The sequence below is a fragment of the Misgurnus anguillicaudatus genome, chromosome 17 (assembly GCF_027580225.2).
Source record: "Misgurnus anguillicaudatus chromosome 17, ASM2758022v2, whole genome shotgun sequence".
Taxonomy (NCBI): Eukaryota; Metazoa; Chordata; class Actinopteri; order Cypriniformes; family Cobitidae; genus Misgurnus; species Misgurnus anguillicaudatus.
Window position 1 is genome coordinate 19,126,584 of NC_073353.2, and position 25,083 is coordinate 19,151,666.

The 25,083-nt window shown below is 34.7% G+C and overlaps 5 protein-coding genes and 1 long non-coding RNA gene across 6 annotated transcripts; 4 read left to right on the forward strand and 2 right to left on the reverse strand.

The window, feature by feature from the left end:
* The first annotated feature begins 74 nt into the window (after nucleotides 1-74).
* On the forward strand, nucleotides 75-2,580 carry txndc9 (thioredoxin domain containing 9). The gene is made up of 5 exons (XM_055215803.2): nucleotides 75-235; nucleotides 974-1,179; nucleotides 1,356-1,474; nucleotides 1,583-1,837; nucleotides 1,958-2,580. Exons 2-5 carry the CDS (start codon nucleotides 994-996, stop codon nucleotides 2,070-2,072), a joined length of 675 nt encoding a protein of 224 aa, XP_055071778.1. The 5' UTR covers nucleotides 75-235; nucleotides 974-993; the 3' UTR covers nucleotides 2,073-2,580.
* A 108-nt stretch (nucleotides 2,581-2,688) lies between these two features.
* On the reverse strand, nucleotides 2,689-3,787 carry mrpl30 (mitochondrial ribosomal protein L30). Its single transcript, XM_073855098.1, has 4 exons — nucleotides 3,474-3,787; nucleotides 3,271-3,348; nucleotides 3,050-3,196; nucleotides 2,689-2,969 (listed from the first exon to the last, which is right to left on the reverse strand). Exons 1-4 carry the CDS (start codon nucleotides 3,522-3,524, stop codon nucleotides 2,763-2,765), a joined length of 483 nt encoding a protein of 160 aa, XP_073711199.1. The 5' UTR covers nucleotides 3,525-3,787; the 3' UTR covers nucleotides 2,689-2,762.
* Nucleotides 3,788-4,378: 591 nt separating this feature from the next.
* LOC129452125 (glutamine amidotransferase-like class 1 domain-containing protein 3, mitochondrial) lies at nucleotides 4,379-5,898 on the forward strand. Its single transcript, XM_055215804.2, has 4 exons — nucleotides 4,379-4,598; nucleotides 4,859-5,030; nucleotides 5,122-5,320; nucleotides 5,615-5,898. The coding sequence occupies exons 1-4, from the start codon at nucleotides 4,491-4,493 to the stop codon at nucleotides 5,808-5,810; spliced, it is 675 nt and encodes a 224-aa protein (XP_055071779.1). The 5' UTR covers nucleotides 4,379-4,490; the 3' UTR covers nucleotides 5,811-5,898.
* Nucleotides 5,899-6,486: 588 nt separating this feature from the next.
* acod1 (aconitate decarboxylase 1) lies at nucleotides 6,487-9,437 on the reverse strand. Its single transcript, XM_055215801.2, has 5 exons — nucleotides 9,293-9,437; nucleotides 8,976-9,137; nucleotides 8,574-8,663; nucleotides 8,165-8,364; nucleotides 6,487-7,851 (listed from the first exon to the last, which is right to left on the reverse strand). Exons 1-5 carry the CDS (start codon nucleotides 9,302-9,304, stop codon nucleotides 6,879-6,881), a joined length of 1,437 nt encoding a protein of 478 aa, XP_055071776.2. The 5' UTR covers nucleotides 9,305-9,437; the 3' UTR covers nucleotides 6,487-6,878.
* LOC129452127 (uncharacterized) lies at nucleotides 8,180-12,777 on the forward strand. The gene is made up of 3 exons (XR_008646977.2): nucleotides 8,180-8,319; nucleotides 10,973-11,038; nucleotides 11,266-12,777. It is a non-coding gene; the product is annotated as an uncharacterized lncRNA (long non-coding RNA).
* Nucleotides 12,778-12,868: 91 nt separating this feature from the next.
* kctd12.1 (potassium channel tetramerisation domain containing 12.1) lies at nucleotides 12,869-14,156 on the forward strand. The gene has a single exon (XM_055215802.2). It carries the CDS (start codon nucleotides 13,028-13,030, stop codon nucleotides 13,901-13,903), a length of 876 nt encoding a protein of 291 aa, XP_055071777.2. The 5' UTR covers nucleotides 12,869-13,027; the 3' UTR covers nucleotides 13,904-14,156.
* Nucleotides 14,157-25,083: the final 10,927 nt, after the last annotated feature.

Sequence of the window (25,083 nt, forward strand, 5' to 3'; positions counted from 1 at the left end):
AAACAACGAATTGCCTCATGTGTGTGTGTGGTTTTTTTTGTACAGTACAGACTTTTATAACAGAACAACAAACGATTGTGTATTTTTATTGTTGTTTTGCTGAAAATGGGTAAAAAAAAAACGGGCTGTGGGAATGACGATTGCATGACGTAATCAGTAGACGCCTGCCTGTTGTTAAGCCACTGCGTCATCTTGCCGCCTGCTCGAAAATTTCGACTTGAAATCACAAGTGGTGGTAGGTGCTGCTCTCTAACCTATATTTTAAACGAAAAAAATATTTTAAACTGTATATCAATCAAAATGTGTTGTAGTTTGTTGTCGCTTTCTTTTTAGTGTTTTGTGTGTTAGTATCTTGAAAGCTGCTGTTGATTATCAGTCCTCGTTGTTACGGTGTTCAGAGCGCCACACCACTAGCGCTAGCACTAGCATATTTGACAACCTACCTAATACAAATTTAAAATGAAATCCGTTCTTTTTTTAAGTGTATGGTCATTGAAAACCAACATTTATTAGGAAGGTACTGATGTAGAAAATCAGTACAGCTGACATATTGTTTTTATGCGTTTGAATAAGTTTCTGGTCTTTGTTGCTCTTACTCACTGTCTAGTAACGTCAGTAGATCTAATCATCAGTGATTGTTGTGTTGTACTTTAATAGCATTATTTTAGTATTAAATAATACGTTTTAATACTGCATGTGTTTAAAAGATCTGTTGCACCAACTAGGTGAATGCTTTGTTTGCATAGACACACCTACACTGGTTACTTTATGCTGACAGAACAAAGCTTACTGTACATACTACACATACAATACAATAAAGCTTGAATTGAGTCATGAGTATTTATGCATTTGCTGAATAAAACTAATGAGTGTTCTTAAAGTAAACTGTCTAATATTTTATTGCAATTTAACATTTTTAATCTGTCATTGCATTGCACCAATTTTGACCTCTGAATTACTGATTGTAAAACAGGAAGTCAGGTGTGAGAAAAAATGGCCAGTCAGTCAATGGAGGTTGTTGCAAAGGCTCTGGAGCAGCAGATGCTGCAGTCAGCACGGATAGTGGAAGAGCAGCTGGATACTGAACTGAACAAATTGGATCGTATGGATGAAGATGAACTGGAGCAGCTAAAGGAGAAAAGGCTTGAGGCTCTCAAGAAAGCCCAAAAACAAAAGCAGGTGGTTATATAAGCTTTTCAAAAACAGCTTTTAAGTGCTGTAAATGTATAGCTTGGTATATTAAACTGTTATTTTGACTTATGCACATGACAAAATCATTATTGAATACGTAAGCAGATCGAGTTTCCAACAAATACAGACTTTTTAATTTATTTTTGTGGTGTGTATGTCTTCAGGAGTGGATATCTAAAGGACATGGTGAATACAGAGAAATTCCAAGTGAGAAAGATTTCTTTGCGGAGGTAAAAGAAAGCAAAAACGTGGTCTGCCATTTCTACAGAGACTCTACTTTTAGGTGATTAAGTTAATCTTTTACTCCGTTCCAAGCACAGTTAAAGGACTCATCCACATAAAAACTGTGCTACAGCTATTTTAAATGTCTGTAAAATTTTTGTTTTTAAAGATGCAAAATTCTTGACAAGCACTTGGCTATTCTGGCTAAAAAACATGTGGAAACAAAGTTCATCAAGCTAAATGTTGAGAAAGCTCCATTCCTAACCGAGAGGCTGAAGATTAAAGTCATTCCAACAATGGCTCTGGTGAAAGAAGGGAAGACTAAGGATTATGTTGTGGGTTTTACTGATCTGGGAAACACAGATGAGTTCCCTACTGAAATGCTTGAGTGGAGACTGGGCTGCTCGGAAATCATTAACTACAGGTATAATATTATATGGAAAAGATTTTAAATGGCTGACAAATGTGAATACTTTTCATACAGATCAAATCTGGTTTCATTTAACAAAAGCTAGTTTAACACAGCATCTTTTCTTCCCTCTAGTGGGAGTCTTTTGGATCCACCAACATTTGGGAAGAAGTCTGGGTCAAAGTTCACTAAAGTTGAGAAAAAAACCATCAGAGGCAAAGGTTATGACTCGGACTCTGATTCAGATTAGAGAACCCAGACGTTAAGCTCCGTGTTTCTCAGGGCTTCCTAAATAACTGTCCCAAGTCTTGTAAAACCATGTTGTGCTCACTGTCTATTTAATTTCTTGTGCGACTTAATTTTCTATATTTTAGGATGACTGAAAACAACCACCTTCAATTATATTAATTTATACTTTTTCATATCCCTTTTGTCAAAGTTTGATATGCAGAAGGGAAATCTTTTTCTAAAGAGCAGAATTCTGCTATTTATAGCTTTGATTCATTTAAGAGTGAATTTCTTCGAGAAATGCCTGGAATCTCATGTTTTACACAATGGTGCAAACAGACTATTTTTTTGCCTCTGATGGACTGATGCACAGTTTTGTGGGCATCAGACAAGTGCCAAGGAAGCAAGCTTCTGCATTCCAATAAGAATTGCCATCTTTATCTCCCATTGATGTGAAAGGACATGCAGGCTTTTTTCCTTTTGTAGCAGTACATGACTTATTAATATTAAAAATATTTTAAATGTGTAAAGCTCTCTCTTCTATTCATGGCCGTGAGAAATGTTAAATGCTTTTTCTGTCATTTAAAACATTCTTGAGAAATAGAAAGCAAATCATATTTTTTAGTGAAAGAGTAAAGTTGAGGTAATTTAAATCTTTATTAAACAAACCACAAGGACAATAAAACATTTACAACAACAACAGGCCACAATTCTATGACTCAATGGCTTTTTGGTCAAGTGGTTTAAGAAGACGTTGTACAACCAGCTCTCCTTTGCTATTAAGATAAGTGTTTGCCAAATCCTCTTCAGCAGGTAATCCATAAGGCAGTTTAAGGGGTTGAATCTTAACAAGATGCTTGATCATTTTTAGTTGATTGTTAACTGAAGGGATGTTCTTGTGGACACGGGGTTCATGCGCCTGATGATAATGAAAAAGATTTAATAAAGTAACATAATTTAAGTGGTACTTAAATTACAAAATCAAAGCCTACTCCTGACCTTCATGAGCCCCAAACTCTTTACAACCTTCTTTTCCCAGTAGGGTCGTCTCATTGTGCTTTTAACTCGCGTCACTATATGCAATTTATGTGGATGTTCTGGATCTCCACCATAGTTTTCATGTTCCTTTGCTCGTTCCTCAAACACCTAAGAAGAGGATGTAATGACTTGAAATGAATCTGAATCGATTAATAGTACACATGCATACCATCATCAAACACTTGTGGAGGGATGCGGCTCCTGGTGAATTTAGTGCGACATGCTGCATATGATGGACATGTTGTTGCCTGTGTTACAGTCTGCAATAACGAAAGATCATAATTCAAACATTTTTTTCAAACACAAATTTTTCACACAGTCACAAAACTATTTATAATAACTTACACACCAGATTGATTGTTTGAAATAGTAAAAAAAAACTTACCTTTATGATAGTGCAGGTAGATGTTGTAAGGGCTCGATATAGTCCTGACATGGTCACACGAGCGCTGGCTGCGCTAACTACTCAAGAAGGTTATAACCTAGCAGGCTAGCTTGAGTGAATTATGTGCGCTGCAGCACTCACAAGGTAAGATGTTTGGTGGACACAATTGTATCAATCAATAAATGTAAATTTAGTTACTTGTTTTAGTTACCAACGTCATGACATCAATGTTTCTAGTAAAAGTGACAATAATTACTATTACTACAGCAACCGCACATATGTCAAGTGTGGTAACCGGAAACGGAAATGAGGCTTTAGAAACGCGTTTCAAAATAAAGGTGTGATCCTACAATTGATACTGTTAGACAGTAAAATCAAAGTCTTACAGTATTGTTTGTATTTCACAGTATGCTCTAAGCATCTGCACATCATGTCTTTTAACATTTACAGAGGTAAGGTGGATTTTCACATAATTATGCCTTCAAACTATGCTATGTGCGCATTTTTACCTATGGTCAAAAGCTTTTGGAATTGTTTATTTTTATGATATAAAATGTGATGAAGCTTTTAGGATTGCTGTGTCACTAATAAGGTTCGTAAAATCACATTTAAATTTATTCATAATATTTACCGGGTAAAATAGTTTTTTTTTAAACTTGCACGATGCAACTATTAAATTTTTTTTGTTTTTTTGATTGCATGATATTATTTTATGGAGATTTTGTGAACTGAAATTATTTTGAATGCAAACATGTATTATTTTTGTATGGCAAACCTTTAGATAGAATTAGAAATATGTATTTTGTGCATAATTTATTTATTATTTTGGGTAAAATTGGGTTAAAAATTTTAATTTTGTTTTTCGTTTCTGTTGTCAATAAAAGGTGACCATTCCCGCCCACGCTGCTAGAGGCGCTGTAACATTTCAACTTTCACTTTTCATTCACAAAACAAGTAACGTCTTTCAAGTTCACCGTCATCGTCTGTGCTATTTTGGTATTTGTTTATTATAAAGGTATGGCTAAACGTGTGGCTGTAGTGTTGGCTGGTTGTGGGGTGTTTGATGGAAGTGAAATCCACGAAGCGTCTGCAGTCCTGGTTCATTTGAGCCGTCAGCAAGCTATTGTGAGTTCATTGTGTAACTTTTTTACTTATACTGTATCAAATAAAAAATTATATCTTCAAATATAAAGTAGCATTTTAATAAGTCCACATAGAGTACGACTGGTGATGTTTAATTTTTATCAGACCTTTTGTTTTAATGTGACACTTTTGTCTGTGTTCATTTTAGTTATTTTAGTTTTTTTTTCTTTTTGTCTTGTGATTTTGTTGTTAATATGTTTGTATACTTTTGAATGCCATTTACGATGTCTAATTCCATACAGGTCAAAATATTTGCACCCAACATTGATCAGATGCATGTTGTAGACCACTTGAAAGGTTCTCCAACAGAGGAAAAGAGGAATGTGCTTGTGGAAAGTGCCAGACTTGCCAGAGGTGATATCCAAGACCTCTCCCAGCTCAATGTGAAGGAGTTGGATGCCATCATCTTTCCTGGTAAACACACCTTACATACTTTATCGGTCTTTTTACTCTGCATCTTAGCATACAGCATTTTTTTTTTACTTTAATATCTGATATTTAACAGGTGGATTTGGAGCAGCTAAGAATCTGTGTAGTTGGGCTGTCAAGGGGAAAGACTGTTCTGTCAACGAAGAGGTTACAAAAGTGCTACAGGCTTTCCATGCAGAGAAGAAACCTATTGGCTTGTGCTGTATCTCACCTGTGCTGGCAGCAAAGGTCTTCCCTGGATGTGAAGTGACTGTTGGCCATGACAAAGATGAAAGGTGAAACATAATTTATTTTTTAATTTTAAAGTTATTGTAGAATATAAAGCTGAAGCTTTATATACATACAGAACAGTTTTTTTGCTCTATTTGTGTATATAATTAATAATAGTATATGAATAAGATATGAGACAATTCCCTATGTGCAAATCTATACTCGGTTTCTGTTTGTATAATTTTAAATCTACATTATGTATTAAATTTACTCTATAATCTTGTTGTTTTCATTGTTTACATAATGTTGCTGTTTATGAAAAATATTGAACTCAAGTATGCAAATCTTTTGGTTTTCAGATATCCGGATGTTCCAGACACTGCAGAAGCGATAACTCAACTTGGTTGCAAGCATATCTGTAAGCATGTCAATGAAGCCCATGTTGATGAAAAAAATAAGATTGTTACCACCTGTGCATTTATGTGTAAGGCACCAATTCATGAAATATTTGATGGCATTGGAGTGATGGTACAGGAGGTGTTAAAACTCGCATGAATTATGATTCAATTGGTCATGTCTTTATGAGTTTTTATTTAAAGCTTACATCTATAATTATCTGAATAAACCTGCAAGTGCCAGTTAATATTTTGCTTGAGATTTGTTTTGAGTGACTTGGTGAAGGCTAGCTTAAAGGGACACTTCACCCATTTTCATTAATCTTTGTATAATTAGAACCCCAGTCATGTTTTTGAATGGTCGTGCATCATTTCCTCAGTTGCCGCTGAGACAGGAGAAATACAGATTTCAGTGTTGCACTGTCATCATTTTGCATCATTGAAAGAAGGAAGTCCAATATCTTTGTTGAGGGGGTGAGACTACAAACACCCCTTTTCTCAGTCAAATAGGCACCAAATTCGAAATGTATTTTACATTTCAACTACAAATATGACGCACTTTCAATAAAGATTAATGTTTCTTTGGGTGAATTGCTCCTTTAATAGATTTAAAGGAGAATTATACTGATGTATCATTCAGGATCAGTCCCATTCCCAGTCCCGTCGGTAAGGCAGGAGCAGAGTTAATAGGTTACATTTTAATGAAATGAAAATACACTCAATTAATTATTTTAATGTAAATAAATAAAATAGATTTAACCCTCATAAATAGAACACAAAGAAAACAAAAGAATAATTACGAAGTATTAAAGTAAAATTATATCAAACCTTGATGCAAAATAAAAGCTGTATTGTGTGTAGTTCCCTCTCTTTTACTTTAACATTTTACTGTTAAGTCCATGAAACGTCCTCATCATATCATCTGTTGAAATAGTACTATTACGAAATGCTGTGTATTTAAAAAGATGACGTTGCTTAAATAGACTAGACAGGATACAACTGAAATAACTTCTAAGTTAAAAGGCTACATTATTACATAATTTTAGATAGAAAACAAAAATTCAGTACTTCACACACTCTTCCACAGTCACACCATATTAATATTTTAGTTCAGCAAACGAGACTGCACAAATATTTTTCACCCCTTAAATGATATCCTTTGATTTGTAATTATACATAAAAAAAAAACTACATAAAAACAAAGCTCTGTCAAACATTACAGAATAATTCAAACTGACACTGAGCAGCGGTGCTCTTCTTTCTGCTTCATGTGGTACTTATTAAAGTGCATGTATGACCACAGCATTGAGCAGTCATGGCTTTTGTCTAGATTGTCTACAGTATAAATAATGCCCTCAACGACATCAGGGGTAAGCACGGTCAGTGCATTAGCCCTGAATTTCTTCACCAGATCCTCATGACTGAGTGGTTTCCTCCAATGGCCATAAAAAGTGTCGCAGCGTGCAGTGAACTTTTCCCCCTGCGTTGTCTCCACGGAAATTTCACAATACATTGTTTCAAAGCTTGAGTGATTGTCTTTTGGATTCTCCAAGTTTACTTTGAGAAGCATCTGCTGAAGGGGTCTCCTGTTCATCTGACTTTTACTGAAGGATTCCACAGTGACATCACCGTCCAGCAGTGCGCTGCAGCAGTTGAACTGAAAAGAGTGTCTGGCCTGGTGCTCAGTTACTGGAAGAGGACAGTCGACGTATCTAGACGAGGGCACCTTCAGTGTGATTTTCTCAATTTGACTCATATCAGCGTCTGGATATTTGTCCAGAAATTTCGCCCTTGCTTCTTTTGCTGCATCTGCCACCCAGTGCATCCCGAGATGGGCAGGGAAGCGTTTCTGTGCAATGTTTTGATTTTCCAACACCCACCTGTAATGAGAAGTAGGGGTGACCTTAGCCAGGGGGCAGGGGATGTAATCTGGATAGAAGGCCCCGAAGCCCGACTCGAGGTCCAGAATCTGCGTATTCCCTTCAAGGCCAAGGAGAGCGAGTTCAGAGGCCTCCAGACCACCCCGGGCAGCGTTGCCCATATGAAGAGGCTTGGTTTGAGTAGCAGCATTTGCCATTGGGGCACCAGCAGATGAACAAGCTATTGCTAGAGCTGCTATGCTCTGCGCTAGAGGTAGACCCAAGAGTTTAGCTGTAGCAGCGGCACTGCCCATAACCCCAACAACTGCAGGTGGGTGAAATCTGGGGATACATGAGAATAAATTATTAATATATTAAAAACAGAATCATGATTATTAAGCATGCAAGTTAAAATTTGATGTTACTACAAATGGAATGATAAATATGCATTATGGAAACAATGCTTTAATTGGAAAAATTAACAAAGCATTAAAGTAAAAATTCTATAATAAGCTGAAAAAACATGATCTACAGCTTTTCTATACCATGTCTTGAAACATACTAGACATTCAGGCTTTTAGATTTTATTTGAATATTTTAGGTGTTTTTTAGACATTTAGCAATATCAGTTTCACACTTATGTAAATATTCTTACCTTTTAGGAATGTTATATGCCTCTTTTGAAAACCTCAGGAGCCTCCCCTGAACCTCTATGCCTATACTGAATGCAAGCAACAACTCTAGGCCAGAGGGCTTAATGGGCAGTGTTTCAGCCACTGCCAGGATAGCAGGCAGAACGGCACCTGAGGGGTGAGTGGCTGGATGCCAGGTGTCATCAAAGTCCATAGAATGCACCTAAAATATCAACACATCACAGGATCTTATTATTTATCACCCAACCTGTGATAATAGTGCACACAGACCTTCTTTATTATGAAGAAAAGGTTACATGGTTACATTTTTTTAAATTAACAAATCAACTAACAATGCTTCTTGTGATTTATTGTCTTTACATAAAATTTTCTCACAGATAAAAAATATATGAATGTATTTAAATGACATACCGCAACTCCATTAACAAAGGCAGCATACTGTGGTGGAACAGATAATCCTGGTCTTGCCCATACTTTGCTGTTTTTCAAAGCTTGCTGATTCTAGTCAGATATAAATGAGGGGCAATGTAATATAACTCTTTAGATTTAATAGACTTACCCCCAGTTTCACAGACAAGGCTTAAGGCTAGTCCTAGACTAAAACACATGGTGGAGTCTCAGTTTAAATTAACTTGCACTGCGATATCTTAAAATATGCCAGTGCCATTGATTTGTCTCAAGATACACACCAGTAACGTCTTTTTCTAAGGCATTTTCTAAAAACATCTTAATTTAAGTTCTAGTCCTGGTTTTAGCTAAGTCCTGTCTGTGAAACCAGGACTTAATAGAATGAATTAAGTGGCAGATCTGTACCTGACTGTACTGGAGAACTGTGTTAAAGACAGGGGTGCTGGTTCCAAGTAACCCCACACCCAGTGTGTCCAGTATCATTCTCTTACTCCTCCGAATAACTTCATCTGTCAGATGAGCTGTGTTTAAACAGGAGACGGCAGCCCCGAAGCTTTCAGTAACACCCTGAACAAAAACAGGAATGAAAAACAGTTTAATCATCACATTTTTGGTCAATCGATAAAAATCGCATAGCAAAAGTATTTTCAAAATAAAACCGCTAGATGGATTTTCTTTATAAAACAACTTACTGCATGAAAAAATGTATAGGTAGTTCATACCTTTCTGATCATTGTGTGAGGGTTGGATCCAGCTTTCAGTTTAGGGTGTCAACGTTTGCCTTATATACTATTGTGCAGGCAAAAACTGTGTCATCAACTTTCCATAGTTACTTAACAGCCAAATGCATATGGTTTCACAATTTTGAACTTGCTGTATATATCACAGGTTAAACAACATTAAATTATGGGCATACAATGTAATTATTTAGCCTATTTATAATTCTAAAAAATATGACTAAAATAAAATAATAATTAAAAAATTTAAAATAACTTAAAAATAACATTTTTTGTCATAATATTTATCTTTATATTTAACTAAAACAGAATTTTTCATGTTACTTATGCATTAACTAATGTTACCAGATACAAGTTTTGACTTTGAAGTGTAGTAAATGCAAAAATTAACATGAACTATGATTAATAAATGCTGTAGAAGTATTGTTCATTGTTAGTTCATATTAGCTTGTAGTTAACTGATGTTAACAAATATAAACTTATTGTTCAGAGTTACTAGATGGTTTTAAAATCTTTTAATAAGGATGCATTCTTGATACAGAAGACAATAAATGACATCATACTTTTTACATGCATAATATTGTGGATCTCCAAAGTTTGTGAAATGTGGAATTTCTTTTGCAACAAAAGTCCTAGAGTAAGAGAATCTGTTCTGTCGGTCAACGCTTCCTCATTTCCAAAATGACACATTCTTGTTTTGTGAAAAAAAAGAAATGTAACATACTTTTCATATAGCATGAAATATAGTTTTTAAATATTTGAATTTGTTCTTTGAATACTTGACTGATTTTTGATTAATGTGTTCCTTGAAGTGTTTCCCACACATTAACTTTACATGAGCGGCGCCGGCGGTATATAAACAAATTTGTCTTTTTATGTTCTTCCGTGATAATGAAATTTTGCGTGCAAGCACGTCGTGTCTCTTTTTTATGAGTTCGGCGTGTGTTTGGCATGCTCTCTGTTGCTCCATGAGTTGGGTGAGATGCAATTTTTTTATAAAAGTATTATAAATGAACCACCTTTTATATCTAAAAAGTTTGAGCACAGAGATGGTAGCAAAAAAGCAATGCTAATGTCAAGCCCTTTGCACTCAAGCTTACTCAAGATATAAAAACGCAAAGTAATGTAAAGTAACCTTTACAGGGACAGCAAGGAAACTTTTGAATCTGAAATAATGAGTGGATTAAGCTCTTTTAATCAACAAGAGGAATAGAAAGAAAGCCACTTTTACTGCTTCTGCTCTATCTAATAGAAAGTAAAGAAGGCTGAATAAACCATTATAACACTGATGAGACCTGCACTATCATTAATATACTGCAAATAGTATTGTATTCAATAGAGTTTGATAAAAAGGTTCATCTATAAGTATTGCTTCAAATATCTGTGCAAAAACAGTAAAGTGTTTTTTGTGGTGCTTTGACAAACACTGTCAGCTTTGTTCATGGCAAAGAAAGTTTGGGTTGCACGGCAAATTTAGGAGAGTTAAAATAACGGTGTTAATGGAAATATAAAGAGTTCAGAGTTAATTTAACACTTGATTAAAAGCTATTTTATTTTACTCTATGAAAAGAAAGAGTGGGTGTCTAAACACACTCCTACAGTGTTTTGTTAGTAGTGTTTGTTTACTCTTAGGGTGTTAAATAGAAGACCTCCCCCTCTTTACAGCACACACTGAACCCTGTTTTTGGATGATGCAGTTGAAGCAGAAGCTCATCTCTTTCACCGTAAATGGTAAGTAAAGGTTGAATAAATAAAATTTTGATCTATAACATTTGAGAGTATCATGTTTAACATTAAGAGTCATGTGTTATTGTCATTATATGAATACGGCAGTTGAGTTTAGGTCTTGACTCAAATGGAGCAATTCATACTCATAATGCTTTGGGGAGTTTTTTGTTTTTTGCTTTATATTCTGTTTTAGTTTACAAAAATATTTTAAAATCCGTTAATGTGTGCAGGAGATTTGCTTTGGGGACTTTGGAGGAGCACAGAAATAGACCTACGTACATGAAAATTTCTTCTTCAGAAGAGCAATTTTATAAGAAAGTGAGTATTTTGTGCAGAAGAAATGTATAACTAATTTCAAAGTATTTGTAATGTATTCTGTATGTAAATTCTGTAACGTATTCTGAAAATATTAGTTTCTGTGGTGTTATACTTAGTTGTTTTTTAATTATGCATTTTCCTTTTTATTTTTGTTTTATTAAGAGAAAAGTTTAATATCTAGTCTGAAGGATGTTAATAATATATGTTAATGTAATGAACACTTAAACGCATGATACATTGAGGACAATTAAAAATAAATCCTTAACAGTTTTATAATGAGAATGATAGGTTATACTGCTGTATTGTACCTTTTAAAAATGTGTTTGAAAATAAAGTTTTTTGTCCCAAAACTATTGTAATAGGTTGCTGTCTTTACATTTACCATATCAACACCATATAACACTATACTGGAGTTAACAAATTACACTGCAGGGAGTTAATTCTGAACAAATAAAAAATATTTAACACTTATTAGTGTAAATTTATAGTTAGATTTTTAACTCCGTATAGAGTCAATGTGCCAACACTTTCAAAAGTGTTCAATAAAATCTTATAGTTATTCTGAGGTTCCTGATTTTGCTGTGTGGTTGGATTTATAAAATTAATATAAATGTTTAATAAATCATTGTGTTGTGTTGTATCACACATTATTAGTTTTTTGTCACACAACATATAGGCTAGACCTTTTTGCGGGTGGGTAATAATTTCCTTTTTTTACCAGCTTTACGACCAGAAGTATATTTCATATCTGTAGGAAACACTGTCCTGGGAAATTTTACTGATGCTTACCAGTGACACTCCTATCTAGTTCACTCTGTACTCAAGCATAAACACTCAGCATATATCCTGAGACACAGAGACTGGTTCCCAGCCACAGTGAGACTGATGCCAAAAGACATAACAGCAGGAAAAATATGTCTGTAAAATAACAAGCATTTTGTACAGTATCCCTGGCTGTCATAGACTTACTGCAAACGTACTTCATCTTTATAATCTTTATTTCTGTCATATAGAAGGTGTGCAATATTTTTATATAGTAATTATATTACATCACAGTCTATGTGAAGTTTATTTATTAGGTACAGTACATATTATTATTTGTACTGTACAAATAATATGTACCCCCCCCCATAAAAAAACGAATATTCTCTTTCCTTTGTCCAGCAGGTATGGTCTATAGCAATTGTTGAAACTTACTGATCATCTAATGGAAACACAAAAAGCAAAATCTGATTCTGTATCTATCACCAATGTTTATTCCAATGTAATATTTTTAAAAGAAACTTCCCACTTTCTACCACTAGATGCCATTATTCTCTCTCTTGTGCAAAAATGACACTAGCAATGCTGTATTTTAATATTAGATATCCTTTACGCGCTTTTGGGGAAGGCTCTTTTCTTATTTTCTTGCTATTTTAAATACATTTGCTGTATGCTCTTACATTAGTTCAACATTTTATTGCCACTGAGATCAGTGCTGTCAACTTTCGAATAAAGATCACTGACAGCAGCAGGATACGCGCCACCAGTTGCTCCCATTTTGCTAATAACATCTTGCGCCCCTGGCCGCACTTTCTCCCCCTCCCACAACCTATTTAAACAGCATCTGATCTTTCCTTTGGTCTTTATAAAGAAGGTTGCACGCATCTCCGTCTCACCGGTTAGAGACTCGTGATGGCTTTGGCGGATCCAGAGCGCGGGATATCAAACGGCGCCGATTCCGCGTGGCCGTTTCCTGACATTATTGAACTAAACGTCGGTGGACAAGTGTATGTGACACGACACACGACCTTAATATCCGTACCCGATTCACTCCTGTGGACCATGTTTAGTAAGAAAACACCGAAAGAGCTGGCGCGGGACAGTAAGGGTCGTTACTTTTTGGATAGGGACGGTTTTCTTTTCCGTTATATATTAGACTATCTACGGGATCTGAATCTGGTGTTGCCTGACTTTTTCCCAGAGAAGAGTAGACTACAGAGGGAGGCGGAGTTTTTCCAGCTGCGGGATCTGTCCAAGCTCTTGAGTCCCAAAATGAGTAAAGACAACTCCATCACCGACGAGATCTGCCAAAGTGACTCGGAGGAGCCGTCGGCGCTGAGCGCGAGCGCGATTCCCCTGGTCGGACCGGAGTCCTCGCGCGCGCTTTCCGTCGTCAACACCGCTGTCTCCCCTTCACTGGAGTCCAAAAAGTCTGGCTACATCACAGTCGGCTACCGTGGCTCGTATACGATCGGGAGAGACGTACAGACCGACGCCAAATTCAGGAGGGTCGCAAGAATCACAGTGTGCGGAAAAACGTCTTTGGCTAAAGAGGTGTTTGGAGACACTTTAAACGAGAGCAGAGACCCGGACCGACCACTGGAGAGGTACACGTCACGATATTATCTCAAATATAATTTTCTCGAGCAGGCGTTTGACAAACTGTCAGAATTTGGTTTCCATATGGTCGCGTGCAGCTCCACGGGAACGTGCGCCTACTCCAGCAATGACCCGAACGAGGACAAAATCTGGACAAGCTACACAGAGTATGTTTTCTGCAGAGAATAACCATCTGTTACATTTAAGCGTATTATATATGTATATATAAGTCTACATGTATATCCATATGAGTTTCATGTACTGTTATTATGTCACTTTCATATCTGGCAATTTTATAGTTTGCACTTCACATTTGGCTACAGTGCAAAAAAAACTGTTAGCCTACTCGGTTGTTTTGTCTTGTTTTCCAACACAGTTATCTAAACAAGATATATTCACTTGAGAAGCAAAAGCATTTATGAGATTTAGATTAGGAAATTAATGTTTGCTAATAGTGGGAAATAATCTTGTTTTTCTTTTTGAATTAGATTTTCTTGGTTTAAGCAAAAACAGCAACATTTTATTCAATGTATCATGTTTCAAGTATATTTAGTTAATTGTGTTGGTAAAAACAGAGTAAGAAAAATTGTTGCCGTGCATTTAAGATATACCACATTTATAAGCTATAATTGATGAATGCAAAATTAATAATCATGGCTTCATTTTGTTTTTAGCATTATTTTGTCCAGATTCAGATCTAAGGGCCTACATGTGTTTTATATTTATCCAGTAAGCTTAACATTATACATTTATGCAGAAGATTATGATTAATGTTGATAATGTTCTGTTGCACTTTTAAGAAGTTATTTAGTAAACCATTAACAACATTTATGGAAAGCTCTTTGTGTTTTATACACTAGGGGAGAGCGGGGTATGTTGTCACACTTTTCACACTGTCTAACATTTACTGAGCACCATACATCAAAATGGTATAAATCTCATACCAAATGAAAGAAGGAAGTCTTGGGCACATATGTTGTATTCATAACATCTTTATATCTTATCTCATTACAGAGTTGTAGACTGTTGAATAGTGACTGTGCACTTGTGACAATTTGCCCCATCGGAGGGTAAGTTGTCACACTAGGGCGGGTAAGTTGTCACACTAGATTATCTAAAAATAAGAACACAACTACTTAATTGTGAACATTGATTTTAATTTTTAAACTCAAACCAAACTGGAAATATAAACATCCGTGCCTGGAGAATCTGGAAAAACAATTATTTCAATCCAAATAATGCACATTTCAATTAAGTGGCAAGACCACTTTACTTTGAACTTTGGTTCAAATGTTCTATGGCTTTCACATAAAACCAGATAACTGAATGGAACGCTGCAGATAACTTGCTTAACTTAACATGTTTAACCTCTGAACAAAACAGATGCCCTGTATGACTAATAGGACTCATCTCCAGAATCACAATTCTGACACACATAAATTGCCTGGCCTGAGGTGCAAGCATCATGGGCCCAATTGTTGCATTTTACACATTTTACCCAGGTCTCCTTTGGACGACTCTTTGAAAATGGCTCTACACAGACGAGGCAGAAGCACTCTTCATCATCTGATGATGACTCTTGCATGATTTTTCTTCTTTTAGCTGCCTTGTTTTTCATAGGTCCAGATTTCTGCTTCCCTTTCTTTTGAAACAGCTTTTTGCTAGATTGAGGCTTATTCTTTTCTATATCATGTTTTCTGAGCATGTTCGATGTGTTTGTTTGTACAGGGGCAAGTTGTCAGATGTGACGACTTGCCCCAAAGTCATTGAGACAACTTGCCCCATACTTACTTGTGTGCTAATGTTGTCTAAATCTCAAGTTTAGCTCATCATATCACTTTAGCTAAAGTATCAAAAGACACTTTACGGTCTCCTCTATTTTGTGCAAAATAATCATTTTAAACATTCACACCTAACAAAGTTGTATTGCATAAAATGTAAAGTGATTTTTTTTTACTTTTTAAGCAGAAAAATAAGAAAATTGTGCTAACCTCAGATTACAGTGATCTTGACCACATGTGAACAGGAAGTTGACTATAGAAGAAGAAGTCACATAAAGTGGCTATTTGATTTTTGACATAGAGCCTCTAGTGTTGGAGTTATGAACAGTGTGACAACTTACCCGTGTGACAACTTACCCCGCTCTCCCCTACTACATCTCCGTAACATTTTCACTAATATGTATTTATGCTCATGATTTTTAAAAACATTTATTTTTATTTTAGTTTTGCACACATTTCATTTTATATGATCGGTGAGTGCTGTTTGTTTTTGCAATGAGGCTTAGTGTTTATGTCCATATTCTTGTATTAAACCAAGGGGTTTAATCTTTCACCTTCACAATTTTTTGTTCTTTTCAAATCGTTGGGCTTTATTTGTATAAATTTATTTGTGTATTACATCTATATTGTATAGTAATTGTAATAAAGAATAAAATATAAACTGAATAAAGAGCTAAACCAATTTGTCAAAATGTTTCAAAGAAACACCAAACAATTCATTTTAGCATAAGTTTATTAATGGCAATGGATGAAATACAACAAGGATTTACAAATAGGTCCTCTGACTTGCTTTTTGGATAAATTGGGTATCATTAACTGTGCTCACAAAAAGGCTGGGGGTCAGCCAGATTATTTCAGTGGCCAGATCATGGATCATTGCCAGTCCTAATGAATACAGTAATTGTAATATTACACAATAGTTTCCTTTCTGTTTTTTGTGACACAAATTCAGTCTATGATGTTTGGGTGCTCATGGTGCAGCTGTGCACAAATATGGGTGGTATTATCATATCAAGTGTAAATGATGAAATATCCAGCTGCAAGGTTAGGATCTTTCTGAGAAAGAGGCCTAGTTCCAAGAAAGAGACTTTCCATCCTGTTCTTGAAAACAAGTTGCTACATACACATTCCTTTATATAACGTTCACAAATCCTCTGAAGTGAACTTTCTCTGAAGTGTTCTCTTTGTTTTTCTAGAAAATAAAAGCCAGTCCATTGCATAATTTCACATCTCAAGACTGACTTGATTATTCAAATTACAGTCTTTGCTAAAAATATCTCAGAGTACAAGTGCTCAACTGGGAAATGTATTAATGGTATGTGCACTCTTGCACAGCACAAATCATTCTCTTGGCAAATTTGAAGTGAAATGCATATTTAATGTACCTATTTGACAGGTACAAGCAAAGTTTGCCCTCTCTAAAATGTAAATTATTATTGTAGTGCATAAGATTTCCTATAACCCTCAAGGGTGTAACGCTTACTTTTGTGTTGTGTCTAAAAGTGGTGTTTTGAATACCCTCTAACTCATTTCTCTCAGAAGTCAGTCTATTTTGCATCCAGATCTTGTTTGTAGTTCACAGTTGTGCGTTTGTCCAATTTAAAGGGTGCAGGGTTTACTGAGGTTACCACAACTTGTCACTCTTTGGGTTTTTAATTTAGGCTAAGAGTAGGTGCAACATTCCCTGCATTAGTGCTAATAGTAGAGGCATTTATATTTCACCTGTGAAAATGCACTGGTGTCTTTTGCTTACATTTGAATTGTCTTAGTCTTGTCTTCACAAAGGACCAATATATAATGTTCTTCAAATACTTAATTATTTCTGAAAGTTAATGAACAAATTAAAACAGGCCTACTTTATTTAATAACACGTAAATGCTACTGACTTTTAGGGTAACTCCAATAACATTTGGCCACCCCATAATAATACAGTTATGTGATTCTTTGAATAGACAGATTTCGTGTGCGCTTATTAGCTTTGAAGTTAAGTTCATTAAGTTAAGTAAATTCATCATAATGTTTCATTGTTGAACCTTGAATTAAATTCTAACCCACAAACGTAGAATAACATTGCTTAGCCTTCACTTTAATCACAAGAAACACAAAACAGTTTGGTTTTGTCTGATTATAATCACACATGAATTTTAACTCTTTATACTGTTCCAAAATTCATTAAAATGCTGTAGCCTACACTCTAAAATGCTGGGTTATTTTCAACCCAGTGTTGGGCCAAAAAGACACAAACCCAGCCAGTTGGGTTGTAATGTATTTTAATTACATAGCAAATTGCCACTTAAAATGATTACGTTAGGTCAACGTAAAAAGAGTTTAATTAAATCCAAAAAACTTGATTAGATACAATTATATTAAAAATATTATGTGGAAGTTTGCCATGTAATTAAAATACATTCAACTGAAGAGGCATTGGGCTGTTTAAACCCAAAATGCTGCGTTGTTTTAACCCATTGTTGGGTCAAATATAAACATTTAGAGATTAACAGCATTTCCTAAATCCAAAAAAGACCAAAGCCCAGCACCAACACAAAAGGAATGAGACCACATCTGTCCCTTGCCTTTACCAATCAGCAACTATATCATAGCTTTAACACAGCAATAACTGTATGATTTATGTAATATACTTTTAAAAATAACAAAATACTAAAATGTTTCCAAGGCTAGGCAAAGATTTGTTTTTTACTTTTTATTAAACACTTTTAAGGACACTAACTCTAATGTAAACTTTACAACTACTTTGGCAGTACAATAGTGCAGGGGCCCAAAATAAATGGCATTAAATAACTTATTATTCATGTTTCATTGGTTAACGTAATGCAAAAATAATCTAATACAGGTATCTTGCCTTTAGTTTAAAATATGTCTTATATGTCTTATCTGGTTTCCCGGACAGGGATTAGCTCAAACCTGGACTAGGCCTTAGTTTAATAAGAAAATATAACTAGTTTTAACAAACATGCCTTAAAAACATTACTAATATGTCAGTGCAAGTTGTTTTCAGTTTGGACAGCTCTTACATTTATTTTAGTCTAGGACTAGTCTAATCCCTGTCCAGGAAACCACCCCATAATATCTCAAATTTACAGAAATTAATGCTTCTGCAATTATTCAATGGTGAACCGTATTTATTTAATAAAATTTTATTTTCTAATTTATTTCATGAGAAAAAAAAGGGCATAAATGAATAACTTAAAAAAACATGATGAAATTGGGGAAATATTATAAAAAAAAAAATTTTTTTAAATTAAAAAGATGTCTTCATGTAAATAAAGCATCAAGTTAGGAAGGTACAGTGTTTACGGTCAAGTGCAGTGACCAAAAAGCAAATCTGAATATTTTATTTGGTTGGCAAGCTTTTTCTCACATAATAAATACATTGATGCATAAGAGTACAGTGGGTTGCTACACTCTTATACTTTTATAGCGAGACACAACTTAAATTCACCATAGATGTAGTCACCTTGTTTTTCCCTACACCAGGTGTGTTCTTAGAAGATGAGTTTTAGGGCTGACCTTAGTCTTAATCACAGCACCGAGGTGTTTAATGCGACACACTTTTTTTGACTTTTGCATAATACAAAGCATAATATTTTGCATAATACATAGGCACATCTAAGAATGTTGTCCACAATCCTGCCTAGTCCAATGAATCATTTACTCAAGAAACAGGTGGCAGATTCACAAATCTGCAGGTAGGCCTACAGTACAATAATCTCCTGGTGACCCTGTGTGTGTACGGGTGTTTTCCATCTGAAAGCATGAGTGTCCTTATATTTTTTTTTGCAGTGAGAGAATAGGAAAGATTTAAATACTGTAGTGTAAGTTATTTTCAGATGAGACGGCTCAAGCATATGTTTTAGTCTAATACTAGCCTTAAGCTTTTTCTGTGAAACCGGGGGATAGAGTTCAATGACACAACAGATGGCCCAACTTCATACAGTAGATGGAAGGTCTTTTGGTTTCCCCTTGATATATGGATGCAGTGGCGTAGCAAGTCAGTCCCGGGCCCATATGCAAAAAAAATTTGCGGGCCCCCTTAAGCCAAAGCCCCCCCAACCTTGCCCGTTGGCACTGTTAACTGTGGTGTGCAGGTCTGTTAACAACATATACTTTTAATAAGGTAGTTAAATATTTTTACTTTACTTTTTTACTTTAAAGGGTAGATTTAAATAAAGAAAAATGAAATGTTTTGGGTAGTTTTTGACTCGTGACTAACTTCTCCGCCTTCTCTTTTCTCTTTAAGGCCCCACTTTTATGTTTATATTTGTCCATCCTTAATGTTCATGTAGATAGCCGTTATAATAACCTTTCACACTGTGTTTTCTTTTTTTTTTTGGCGCGGCGATGCGTCATGTAAAAAATGATGGCATAGTAGTCTACGGCAGCCGCGGAGTGCAAAAAAAAATAATAAACGCAAACAAGAAATGACGGAAAAATCTGAAATTACGTAGAAAAAAGTAATCACTACACATGATATGCATACAAAAATATATTTATTGCGGCCACAAATAAAAAAATTAAATTGAAAAAAAAATTATTAAAAGCTGGGGCGGGCCCCCTATTGGCCCGGGCCCATTTGCACATGCATACCCAACACAGTCTCGCGGGAAGTCGTGTTATAGTAACGAAAAATTTTGATTAATTTATTTGTGTTGATGACACGAATTTTCGCTGTTTTTCGTGTCTCTGGAGACGAATGTTTTTTTCGTCCTTCCCAGCACGAATTTCTATCAATGGCTGTTCGTGTCTGTGGCACGACTTTCTTTATCGTGTCATTTTATATTTTGTTTTCTCATCGTTGTTTCCTATTTTTAAATCATTGTCGCTTGGGGTAAGGGTTAGATCCGGGGTTTGCGTTAGGATGTTATTTTTTGCATTGGTTTCTACATGTTTTTCGTCCACTTTTAAAACTATTCTTGCCTGGAGTTGGGGTTAGAGCTGGGGTTTGGGTTAGGAAGTCGACAATGATCAAAAAATAGAAAACAACGATTTTCAGCGGAAATTCGTGTCATCAAACATGAATAAATTAATCAAAATTTTCGTTACTATAACACGACTTGCCGTGAGACTGGGTTGGCATACCCTGCATGCCCAGATGCTACGCCACTGTATGGATGTCTTAAGGGAAAATCATGTAGGGTTTGTAAGCCTTTTAATATGACACAATTCACAACTACATGCATGCATGTAATACTCCACTTATCAGTCTGATTTACATTTACATTATAACAAGCTCTGCCATAGGGATTAAGCAGGTTTTTTGTTAGTTTATTGACTGGATATTAAGCATTCCAAAGTTTGAAGTCACATATGCAACATGAGTTTGGTGATACACTAAGACATTAACTTAAATCTGTCCATTGTTCTTCTATTGCAACAGATGTTTGCTTCTACCACTCCATGTAATTAACAGTATTTGTAGAGTTAGAAATATTTTTCATATCAAAATGTTCAGCTGCAGCAAAATCTGTCTTTGGAGCGTGAAATACTCTACAGCAGTGACCTGGATTGTGATTTTCTGGTTGGCTGGTTCCAGAAATAAAACTCGCTTCAAATTACCATTTAATTGGATAAAATGATAGAGTAAAACAACAGTGGAAATTATAGTCACTACATCCTCCACGAACAGATGATATTCCAAACAACTATTATTATAAATATCATAAGTGATAATAGCAAAACACTCCTTACATGTAGAATTAAATTAAATCATGTTAACGTTGTGAATTAGAAATCCTATTGAAAAGCCAAACTGAATCTCCAAAGTCCTGAGGCTGCAATTAAATGTTTGGATTAGCTGAGAAATAATTATTTGAAGGCCTGTCTTAGCCCAGAGATAAAATCTGGGGTCCAAATATGAAACAGTCTCTCAACATGGGTACACTTTTTATATTGTAATTTTAACATGCACTCTCAGAAATGAGAAATTTTCAATAAGGCGGTACCAAGAGTACACTTTTCTACCGAAAAGTTGTATATTGGTACCTTGGAGGTACAAGTAAAATAATTTTTGTTTCATTCTGTCAACTACTGATAACATTTCTGATTGTCATAATGTTTCTGTTTGCAGTAAACTGAAACTGGACAAACTAACAAAAGATTCAATGTTTTCAGATCTTACTCCACACTGAAAAAAAATGAACTTTTTGTAATATATATTAGATTAACTCTCATAATTTCTACATAATAATATTAACATTTATTGAGAACTAGATTTTCCTAAGTAAAATGATGATAAATTTAATTCAATTAATTCATGTAGAAAATGAACTGTGTGGGAATAGTAAGTCGTATTAGATATTTTCTTGTATTATTTAACTGTTTTATAGCCACTACACATAGTCCTAAAATAATTAAATAAATTTTAATCAAACTCTTTAGCAGGTTCAAGTAAAAAAATCTTAGTTAAATTAAATTAAGAATATTAAATCCATTAAACTAAAAAACTCAAGTAAAATTAACTTAAATTTATTTGCATATGTTGTAAGGAATACCCACAATCCTTTGCGCCTGAATATTTTTATTTTTTAAGCTTTATCATAGAATAAGAACTGATAAGAATTTAACTACTTAAATATTTGTTAGTAAAATGTCATAAAGGTTAAAGCTTTTATATTATTGATGTTGTTTTTTTGTAAATGATAATTTTGTGAAGTCACCGTTCAGGTGATTAGTGTTCCTTTACATGAACCCTGTTGGGAACATTATATTGTATTTCTCTCCACAGTGCTGACAATGCATGTCAAAAACGCAGTTTGTGTGCGTTTCTGTTCAGAATCAAGTTTTAGTCAGTCATGAATTTTGAGTTATAATGCCACTTATAACAACAAAAAGTAAGTCCATAGATCTAGGTTAAAGAAAATAACACAATAAATACAATTTATTTAATATTTTTAGGATATCAATGCTTCAATAAAAAAAAAAAAAAAAAAAACTGATAGACTTTACCTAAACGATTAAAATAAATCTAACTTCTAAAAAAAATAATGAAGTAACATTTACTTAATTATTTAAAATATGTTTTTCATGCATTATTAACTAGATTTTATTTGATTTTAGCAGGTAAGTTGTACTAAAAAAACTGTAAATTTTACTTAAAAAAAGTTCGTGCAAATTGTTACGAGGATTTTTTACAGTAAATTTTACACGTTTTTTTTTTCAGTGCAAAAAAACATGTTTTTATTAATTTTATAACCAAAACAAAATGTTTTAAAGAAAGAATCAAAATTAAATATTTAAGTGAAATAATAATGTTGCGTGACTTTATTGGCACTCCTTTGTTTTTGCTTTTTGTTGAAAATCAACCATGAGTAATATGGTCACATGTAGAAATAATGATTAAAGGCAAAACTGGAGTGGTCTCTTATTTTTTTCCACAGCTGTATTTATCTTTATTTATTCTTTGCAAAACCAACTAAAAATCTGGAGCATTCTTCAGATCCTGTTGTCCTTTCTGAATCATCAGCCTTTGCTGTTACATGGATTACCATGATCAATATGGCCCTTGAAAAGCCAATAAGCGACTAAGTGGTAAAAGCCCAATTCAAGCACAACATCAAACAACCCTGTAATTATTTACCCACAAATCCATTTATCTTAAGCAAGCATGTTCAAAACTAGTCAACGGACTATTTTAAAGCAGAAAGGGCTTAATTTCATAGTGTGCTGCATTTTATGTGGATGACCTACTCTGTTATTAACAAGTTCAGTGAGAGTGTAAAATATACAGTAGCATGTCACTACACTTTAAAATGACTTTAATTGGTAACACCTAAAAAAAGGTTTTCTACTTGTTTAACTGAAGAATACTTTTTGTGAAAATTTTAAATTTTATATATATATATATATATATATAGGTGTTAAGTTCCAATTTTTATGTGTTTTGCAAGATTATTAAGAACAACTATAGCCATTTAAGCACAGCTTAACCATAGGGTCAATATATAATTTTTCAATATAAAGACTTGGGTACTGAATGCATTTCTAGCATTAAAGTGCTGTAAAGTCTCTGTGTCTTACACATGTACCTGTGAACATATGTGCATTTGTATGCCTGTGCTTGTCTGTTGACCTGCACATGGATTTACATGTATGTGAGTAAATGATTGTGTGGGGGGTTTTGCACAGGGCTGTGAGATTTAGAAACTTGTATAGCTGTGATCCATCACTTCAGTGTTTTCCATCTCAATGAGAAGGGGTAAAGCTGTCACTTTTTTGCGAAATTATTGCGAAAAGGTCTCATTTTAAATTCATATTCCTCTAGCATTTAGATTGATGTTTGCGTCATCATTTCTAACCGAAGGCTCATTTGCCTCATGGGTGCAGGAGTCAATTGAATTTGGAAAAAAGACAATTACCGGTTCCTGTTGTGTTGAAAAGCACAGTCCTTCTTTGAGTAGCTTTAAATTTGGTAATTTCATTTGACCTTGCATGTAATGAATCATATTGTGCAAAATGGTGATCTGTTCTCATCTGAAAATGATCTATTCTTTGATAAATAGTCAGTAAAGAGTTAAAACCATTCAAATTTTGATAGCATCAATTATTGTCAAAGATTATTTGATGTATTAAAAAACCTTCTTAACTGATGTTTATATGATGTTTATATATTTTAATACCAAGCCACTACTGAGTATATTTCTGCAAATGTGGTTTTTATACATCAGGTTTATATAGGTATTTGACATCTACTTTGTACTGTGCAAAATTTTAAGTTGTACTGGAATAATATTTTAAAGGCACAAGGTTTTTGCATTAAAATATTTAGAACTCCAGCACAATGTTTGTAGTTTGTTCACACTTGTACTAGGTCTTCACAGGTCGGGTATAATAATAGCGGAATTGGGTCTTGGTTCGTTTAAAATGAATGTGTTTTTGGCGAACGGACCTGAGACAACTCAAACATCATGTGGCTGGCGGTAGGTTAGCCGAGAGAGATGCACATTTCACCAGGACCAGTTCAAGCGACACGGTACCCTCAGTGGTGGATTTAGCAAATTGGGGGCCCAAGGCAAAGGTATGTATGGGACCCCCTATCCGATCTTTAAAAAGAAAACAAAATTTTTTTAACTCCAAAATGAAGATGGAAGGCAGAGAACACACAAAGTTTAGCACTACATAAACTAATAGTCACGATGGAACCCAATAGAGAATAAATCATTGGGGCAAAAGCAGGACAGTAAATAAGGGAGAAAAAATTTAAATCTAATGCTGCACAAAAACTAGCAATGCATCAAAGCCAATGTTGTTACTAATCTTTCACAAGCCCAAGACTGTGATAAAAGGTAAAAAAATCCAGGCCACAATCATTTTTTTAAATTGAAAATAAGTAATTGCGTATGTGTGTTTATGTATGTGAGTGTGTGTGTGTGTACCTGGTAATTATCACATAGGAACACCAGTAAATTTGTTACCTTGTTGGGACATTTTGAGGTCCCCATGAGGAAACAAGCTCATAAATCAAACAGAATGATGTTTATTGAGAACGTTTTCTGTGATGTTTGGGGTTAGCGGAAGGGAATAGAATATACAGTTTGTATGGTATAAAATGTAAGGCCATGTCAAAGGGCAATA